The following is a 9,112-nucleotide window of genomic DNA, read 5'->3' as shown; positions in this document are numbered from 1 at the left end:
CGGTTACCCAAAACCAACCTGTTATTGATGGAGTCCAAGGCATTCCAAAAATCAAACCTAATTAACATAAGTATGATCAAAATGATTTAGATTGACTAATCAAGTGGACCTTATTTTCCGTTGCCCAACTACAAATCCCCTGAGAATTAAACATAGAAAAAAGAAAAAGAAAAAGAAAAAGAAAGAAAAGAAAAGAAATTCCGTTTGCTAGGATGGACCTGTTGGATTGGCACGTCCACCAATTAGAATTAGATACCGATTTAATACCAACTGGGGGAGTGATGTATAGTTTAATTGATTAATGCTGATGATGTTAATAGAAAATCTATTTTAAGAATATTTAGATGGGAAGAAAGGTGTTTGATTTCGTGGGGTATGAAATCTTAATCAGTTAAGAAAACACAAATTAATATTTATTCGCAAATATTGTTTAATTTGAATATTTTTCTCTGACTAGCCATCTGCATGGAAGTATGGAAAAAGGAAGTCGGTTTACCCATACTTTTCTTGATGCTGGACTCGCACGGCATTTGGCTTACCCTCACAACTTCTCCTTCAACCCATGAACAAGTCCAGTAATTTTTTTTGTTTTTAACTCTTTTCTTGTTTCTTAAAGTTTTTTTTTTTTTTTTTTTGGCTTTCGTACAAGAATGTTTATCAACTTATTTGGATTTGATCACAAGGTCAACCCCTGCACCCAGAATTTACCATAACAACCAAATAATGTAGAATGTACCACATAACTCAACAATTATTTGACCCCCTTCAAGCCGCCCTTGTGGCGGCTCCGGCTCCAGCTCCAGCTCCAACTCTCTTTATGGACCAAGTTATTTATTTAACGTTATTTTCAATAGTTTGAAGTTTATTGGCATTGATCGTTGCCCACTTTTGTTTTTTTTGTTTGTTGTTGGCCCGAGAAGCGGGCAGATGAACTCGGAGTTTTGCAATATTAATTTTTTTTGTTATATATCAAGTTAATGTCAATGTAATTATATATCTATTACAAAAAAAAAAAAAAGAAAAAAAGTAAGAAAGAATTTTACAGGACAATCAGGTTAAAATTAATAAGATGTCATCTATATATATAGTTTGAGTACAAAATCTGTTGTTTATGTAAATCTGAACCTAAATTGTGCATTTTTACAGGTCATTCTAACCTTTTGTTTGGCCAAATTAAATATCTCGAGACAAATTCCATTATATAAAGCTAGTTATTATCTGCTGACACATGTACGTGGATACATTAATATAGCTTGCACTCTTAGTCATAACATTATCTTCTTGACAAATCAAGGTAAATGACAACCTTAAGATGACTAAGCTTCTTCTACACTAGTTAATGCAGGATTGCTACTGCTAGTCCATCTGCCAGATAATTAAACGGCTTCAATTCCACTGAGAACCATAATGAGTAAATATACAGCAAAGTTTAATTAATGACTTATTTACTAGTGCCAAAAAGAAGAACAACTTTTATATATGTGGCATTAATGCTATATATATATATAAAGCTTAATTCAAAACAACATAAACCCAATTCGCATGCATAATGTTAAATTATATATTAATTAATGTTAATATATATAAATTAAAAAATGAAAGAAATTAGGAAAGCTCTTAATTAATTTTGCAGTACTATAGGAGAAATGTCCCTTTAATAAAAACAATAAGGTGCTGGGTTTGATTTAACGTAGTACCGTGGCTTAATTAATTAATTAGAATATATTAATATATATATATATAAGAGCTAGCGAGAATATATATAGAGAAAAGTAGAGGAGCCAATGAGAAAAGAGAAAAAGGGGGATTGGCTGAGTCTGTACAGATTACATATGCATGTAGGCTAAAAATTGTGTCGTGTAAAACCAACAAAAGTGACTTCCCATCCACAACCCTAAACCAAACCTCCCCCACTTTCTTATTCTGTTGCTGCTCCTTTCTTCTACTCCTATCCATACTTCCTCTCCACTTCTCTCTTTTTTCCTCTCCAACAACTAACTAATTTTTATTTATTTCTCACCTCCGCCCCTCGCTTCTTCCATGGAGGATTCTGGTGCCGGTTCTAGTGACGACGCCAAGAGTGGTACTTGCCCACGTGGACACTGGAGGCCCGCCGAGGATGAAAAGCTCCGGCAACTTGTCGACCAGTACGGCGCACAAAACTGGAACTCGATTGCAGAGAAGCTTCAAGGAAGATCCGGTATCATATTCATCAATCTCCCTCTCTCTCTCTCTTGGATCTTACTAGATTAGATTCAACGGTTGGGATTTATCTGATCTTATTAATTTCTTACATCATGATGATTCATGACCCAGAAGAAAAAAAATTTCTCTCTCTCTCTCTCTCTCTCTCTCTCTCTCTTTCTGTGTCGACTGATAGTCTAATAGGTTTTTCACTTTTTTTTTTTTTTGTTTTGTTTTTTGTGGATAAATATGCAGGGAAGAGTTGCAGATTGAGGTGGTTTAATCAACTTGACCCTAGAATAAACAGACGGCCGTTTACGGAAGAGGAGGAAGAAAGGCTTCTTGCAGCTCATCGGATTCACGGAAACAAGTGGGCTCTAATAGCGAGGCTGTTCCCCGGTCGAACCGACAACGCCGTGAAGAACCACTGGCATGTGATAATGGCAAGAAAGCAAAGAGAACAATCGAAGCTATGCGGGAAGAGGACTTATCAAGATGTTTACAATAATATTGACTCTAAAAACTCTAGCAATTTTCATGAAAGGAAAACAGCATCGTCTCAAGGAGAATTTAGCAGATTCTTTGAATTCCGAAACCCCAGTAAAGAAAGGATATTATTCGCGGATAATTCATCATCATCACCTTCCACTACTACTTGTTCGCTTTCTTGGAACTTTGCTTCAATGGCGGCGGCAACAGTAGCAAGCAACTCATCTAGTTCCAATAACCAATATGTTCGTAGATATCATCCGAATAATGCTTCTTCTGTGTATCATGGCAGCTATCGGCCGCGCGTTTCAGCTACATTTGGACTTCAAAACTACACAAAGGTTGTTCCAAGTCCCTTTGGTTACCTTAATCTTGGTAATGATTATGAACAGAATGGAAGGATCCGGCGGAGAGATCAGTTAGTGAGTTTTTGCGATAACTCGCCCGCATTAGCTAAGTTGACCATGTTGCCTGCAGAGCAAGAGCAAGGAGATGAATCTATTGAGCAACACAAGGACAATATTCCCTTCATTGATTTTCTTGGTGTGGGAATCTCTTCTTGATTATCACAAGAAAAACCTTTTTATTTAACTTTTTAAAGTATATTAATTATGGTTGCAGTTTCATGACCTTTTTAATTCATCTTATGACACTTATTGTTGGCATCGCATATATATGATGAGCTGGTTTAGCAATTTTGTAGTCATTTCTATTTATTACATCATGTTAATTAGCAGATATATATGTTTCATTTATGTGTTAGGTAATTCCTTAGTGATCTCTAGGTTAGAGATTTGAAGATCATACAACATTTTCTGGCCTCATTAGTTAGTGAAATTAGTAATTAGTTGAGGGAATTAAGAATATTGACTCTTGTGTCCTGATGGAAATATGTAGCTTTTGATTAACCTCTTTCAACATGGTGCAATTGGCACCTGTCGTAATTCCTTAGTGATCTCTAGGTTAGAGATTTGAAGATCATACAACATTTTCTGGCCTCATTAGTTAGTGAAATTAGTAATTAGTTGAGGGAATTAAGAATATTGACTCTTGTGTCCTGATGGAAATATGTAGCTTTTGATTAACCTCTTTCAACATGGTGCAATTGGCACCTGTCGTTTTTCCTCAATTAAAATGCCAAAAACAAAAATGTTTAACTGCTCTAGAAAGTAACATATATATATATATAATAGATGGGATTGATAAATATATATGTGAATTAAGTTGATTGCTCTTGGTCTGCACCCTTAAGCTTTGGCTCATTGCCGATCGAGGAGTAGGAAAGAAGGCAACAGGGAAGCAATTGCATCCAATATTCCATGCAATTGATTCGAATGAAGGTTTGGCTGCTCTCCCTGCAGGTCTTGATCATAAAAGGCATATGTCAGTGTGTGTTTGTGAATCTATATGTCGTGGAAATGATCAATTTAAGCTGTCTAATCGGTGGGGGCAAAATAGCTGTTACAAAACCTCCCCTCCTAAACTTAACTTTCGTAATTTACCAAAGTATTAGCAAAGGATTTGATGGGTGACATTTTATTCTAGAGTTTGCAACTATTATTATTATTATTTATTTTTTAAAAAAAATTATAAGAATCTCAATCAAGAAACGGTCAATTACAAACATGGTAGCAAACATTGACATTATAACTGTAAGGGTATTTAATTGTCTGATGACTTTTTTTTAAGTTTCAATGCATTCCAAAAAAATAGAACACTAAGGACGTGTGGTATCAATCTTTTTCGAGTCTGACACTGCAACATTAACTTGCACAAAGTCACGGCAACGTAAACCAATAACAGCTGCTCACTTCCATGGCAAGTTTCAAATGACCCATAATCTTCTAAAATGTTTTGAGGTGAAGAAAACGATATTGCACAAATATTCATATGAAGAGTCTGCTGTAGGGATTCCATAGTTTTGGACTTTCTTTGTGATTAATGTTGTTTTAATATTTTCTTTTCCACTTTAATGCTGCCTTTTGTCATGGACAGCTCAATTAATTGCTTGATCAAATAATTTAAAGAAGAGCCACTTACACAAGAAATGTTGAGCTTTAGTAGCCATGTCTGCGATTTTCTTCTGATGCCATATTCATTGCATCATATGCATGTATGGCCGATATATTTGAATATGCCAAAAGAGTAGAGTGATTACGTCTCTAGACTATTAATTAATGATAAACTTGTGAAACGTACAATAATTTGTTTCCCTTCGAGATTCTAACTTGAAAAATGAAGACGATTGAAGCGTTAAGAAATGACCCATTCTGTGTTGAATATGATGAAACGTTTTCTTGTCAGCGAGGGCAAGAAAAAAAATTCTTGTTTTCATCCATGACTTATATACATATACATATATGTAAAAAGGGGGCAACCATGTTCAACTTTGACGCCTCTTCTCTCATATCCAATAGAAACTACCTATAATTATATATGCAAGGGTTATCATAATTTATAACTCGGGTCATTATAACAAATATCTTCACGTATTTTCTATTAAAAGAATACTTCCCTTAATTGCGGATAGAAATTTTCTCTAAAATAGTGCTAAAATAAAGATTTATAACTCTTAAAATTACCATTAGATAATTTGTAATAGATCATTATTATTAAATTTTGATGCGATTGTAATTTTAAAAGTCACGTTATTTTTGGGAGGACATGAAGATGGCATTTAGCATTACTCTTTCTTCAAACCCACCATAATAATGTCAAGTATCTTCTAACATGTAGGAAACACACACACACACACACACACACACACACACATATATATATATATATATTTAAAAAAAAAAAAACATTCTTATCTATGGTTGAACTCTCCTTCTACTTATAATTTCTGTAATGCTCACAAAAAGTTTGAAATTTTAAGGAACCAAACACGTAGGAGTCCAAGAATCCACCTCCAAATTAACCTTGCTTCTCCTTCCCTATCTAGCTCTTTCTGTTCAAACACATCTCCTTGACTTTGAGCCGGGCCTTTTGCGCTTATTCTTCAAATAATTGATTGGTTAATCCTAACGTTGAAGAGGCCAAAAAAGTACGGCCATGAATGCCATTGACATTTTCTGCAAAACTCGAGACATAGATATATGCTCTAATATTAATTCTTGCAGAGAAGCATATATATTGGCTTGAAAGACTTGCTGCTGTCGTGATTCCTCATGGACATGGGCTTTAGTAAGTCAATATTATAAATAAATATAAGTGATGAAAAACAAAGTGCAAAAAGCATACATATATCAATGTTACAGTACTGCTGGTGAGTCTTGGAAAAGGGTTTAGATCGACGTACAAAGTCTTTGTCTTTGTAGTAAATGATTAATGCAGAATGGCTTCTGTACTGATCAGGTCAAAACACCCAATGTCTTCCGCCGATAGCAATTTTTCATAACATGTGAGAAAGAGAGACAAGAAAGGTCTGGAGGTGGATTCTTACGTATTTGGATTCCTTAAAATTTCAAATGACCCGCTAATGAGGTTGTCTAATATGTACAATACAAAAAATATTTGAAGGCGCCAAAAATACAAGATGTCATGGACACCAACTACATAATTTGAATTAAAAGTAGGAAATTAAACCATTACATAATTTAAAAAGATTCATATATATTAACCCTTTTGATATCAAAAAAATTACTTGAAACAAAATTAAACGTTCTTTTTTGTCATTTTCTGCTTCTAAAAGTAATTTTTAAGTTTTGTTAACGATCGTAATAGCTTCAAAGTTTTGTTACCAAACATTTAAATAACTTTTTAGTAGGAGAGCATTTTGGCAAAGCTCTACATCTACAAATAAATTTTTTTATGGATAGAAATTTCCTCCAAACCGGTATGGAGGAAATATCATCCAACCCATGTAAAATAGTGTCAAGTATCTATAAATATTTAAAATGCATATTTAATTCTTAACCTCATTAATAACAGTTTACTAATTTAGACTAAATGTAATGTGCCTTTTAAATATTTATAGACACTTAGCACTATTTTACATGGGTTTGACGATATTTCCTCCATACCGGTTTGGAAGAAATTTCTGTCTATTTTTTACTGGGCAAAGTTTTCCTCCAAACTGGGTTGGAGGGATTTCCTTCAACCTAATCTATAAAAGTGACATCTGTTTTTTTTTTTAATAACATGTGAGATGCACATGCGTTTTTAATAAACTATATTTCAACTTTGTCCCTATTACTAAAAAAAAATATGTGCATATTGCATGTTCAAGGAACACATGTCACTTTTATAAACTAGGTTGAAGGAAATTTCTCCAACCAAATTTAAAGGAAAACTTTGTCCTTTTTTACTACACACAAGATTAATTAATCCCAAACATGCATGCATGCACTAGATGTGTTATATTACATAAGATGGTAAGAAAACATTTATACCTAAATTTTTAGTTTTTGTATGATTTCAATTTAATCATTGGTTTCTAATAGGGGTGTCAAAAATTATCGGAGAACCGGAACCGGGAAACCCAAAAACCGGGGAGCTGGTTCTGGTTCCGGTTGCAAAAAAATTAAAAATCGGGGACCCCAGTTCAGGTCCCGGTTTTGGGCACCCGATAAAAATTGGGAAACCGGAACCGGGTGCATTTATATATAATAATAATTTTTTTAATATTTTATATATATATTAAATTAATATACAAAAGAGCTAATGCCTCTATAACAGTAATTTTTCTTTGATGGCGCCAAATTATTATTTTGCCCTTTGGTATTAAGCTCTCCTAGTTTAATTAGTAAGGAAATAATGAATTTGATTTGGGGTTATTTTGTCTTTTAATATGCAAAGCCAAGGAAATAATGAATTTGAATTAGTTTGACCGGGTTTTTGGATATTTCACCTCACTTACTTTTTGTATGATGGTGTAGATTTACGGTTAGGCCTTATTCTTTTTTTGTCATAGTTCAATTAAGGGGTTATTTGTGTCTTCTCTTCATTTCTATTTTGCTTTCTTTCTTTTTTTTCCCTCTTCATACTCCGAGAGCCTCCTCTCTCTCCTCATTTTTTTCTTTTTCCATTTTCTTCTCTTCTCCCTCTTCTTTTCATTTTCTAAAATGAAACCTTATGATTTTTTCATGAGGTTTCAAAAAAAAAAAAAAAAACTGGTTACCGGAATGGGTAAAAACCGGAACCGGCCGGTAACCGAGACCCGGTTCCCGGTTCTAATTTCTCAAATTCAAGAACTGAAGTACCTCGATTCCGGTTCCAATTTTGGCCAAAAACCAAAAAACTGGACTGAGTTGACACTCATAATTTTCAATTAGACAAATTGGCATTCAAATGAGTCATACCATTGGCTTTTCATCTAAAAAAGTAACTAATGATCGAGGTTATGCCACATAATCACTTTGTCACGTTACAAGCACACCAACATCATGTCCACGTATCCAACATATGACATCACCTACCATGTCAAAAATAAAAAATTATTTTTATTAATATTCCTAATATAAGAAAAAAAGAGCAGTTGAAAGAGAAGAAGAAAAAAAAATCCAATAAATGAAACACAAAAATGCAATTTTCTAATGTTGTAATATTTTTCTCAACCACTGTTTGTCCCCCGTTCGCCCCATATCCTAAAATTTTCTTTCCATTTTCATAGATACATGAAATACGGTGCACATGAACATGATATTTGCATCTTTCAAATAGGCATCATGTTCGCCTGTTCGGGTGGTTCACTCACCTTCTTACTGGCAGATGTCTCCAAGCATTTCCTTGGCCAAAATGAGGATGACCGCCAGGTAAAATATCTCTTTAAATTTAAAGAGATAAAAATATATCATTAATTATTTTTTTTAAAAAAAAAAAGAAAAAAAAAAGGAAAAAATCTCCAAACCAGATCTGCGATTGGCTAGCTAGGTCACCAGGAAATTTTTATTTTATTTTATTTTTAATTTTTAAAAATTAGGTTATTTTGGCATTTTGACATCCTCTATTAAGATTTAACAAAAAATTCCAATGCGGATAGATGAAATTAAAAAGAGCAAAAAGATGAGATATCTTCATTACAATGTTTGATAGTTTGAGGTTAATTAATATTGCAACACGTGACACATGGGAGGGTAAGCGAAATTTCTCCTTGAAAAATATAAGATATGTTAAAAAAAAAAAAATCGATTATCTTCAATAAATTAGTTCCATATCATGCATCTCTTAATAAAAAACTTTCTACCCTTAGCATTTCTCATATGAGAATCGAAGAAGATTTTGAAATTAGGCTCCGTTTACTTCGACATAAAATTGTTTCATTCGTAAAATATTTTCATAAAAGCCATTTTCCTTGAAAATATTTTCCGTCGAAAACATTTTATGGCGTTTACCTTGTACACGGAAAATATATATATTTTTAATATTTTTTTTTTATATATATATTTTTTTCCAATAAGGTCCCGCCGGAACCTGCACGGGACTTGTTCGAGACTCC

At 33.5% G+C, this 9,112-nt stretch overlaps 1 protein-coding gene across 1 annotated transcript; it reads left to right on the top strand.

Annotated features, from left to right (window-relative positions):
- The first annotated feature begins 1,952 nt into the window (after positions 1-1,952).
- Positions 1,953-3,316, top strand: LOC132185639 (transcription factor CSA-like). The gene is made up of 2 exons (XM_059599401.1): positions 1,953-2,200; positions 2,440-3,316. The coding sequence occupies exons 1-2, from the start codon at positions 2,041-2,043 to the stop codon at positions 3,234-3,236; spliced, it is 957 nt and encodes a 318-aa protein (XP_059455384.1). The 5' UTR covers positions 1,953-2,040; the 3' UTR covers positions 3,237-3,316.
- Positions 3,317-9,112: the final 5,796 nt, after the last annotated feature.

This window comes from Corylus avellana, chromosome ca6 (assembly GCF_901000735.1).
Source record: "Corylus avellana chromosome ca6, CavTom2PMs-1.0".
Taxonomy (NCBI): Eukaryota; Viridiplantae; Streptophyta; class Magnoliopsida; order Fagales; family Betulaceae; genus Corylus; species Corylus avellana.
This window is presented reverse-complemented; position numbering and strand designations above follow the sequence as displayed.

What these genes read in the sequence shown, in the direction of transcription:
- LOC132185639 (XM_059599401.1), top strand. Translation starts at nt 2,041, where the DNA reads ATGGAGGATTCTGGTGCCGGTTCTAGTGACGACGCCAAGAGTGGTACT. An exon ending in GAAGCTTCAAGGAAGATCCG is followed by an intron (nt 2,201 to 2,439) that starts GTATCATATTCA and finishes ATAAATATGCAG; the next exon opens with GGAAGAGTTGCAGATTGAGG.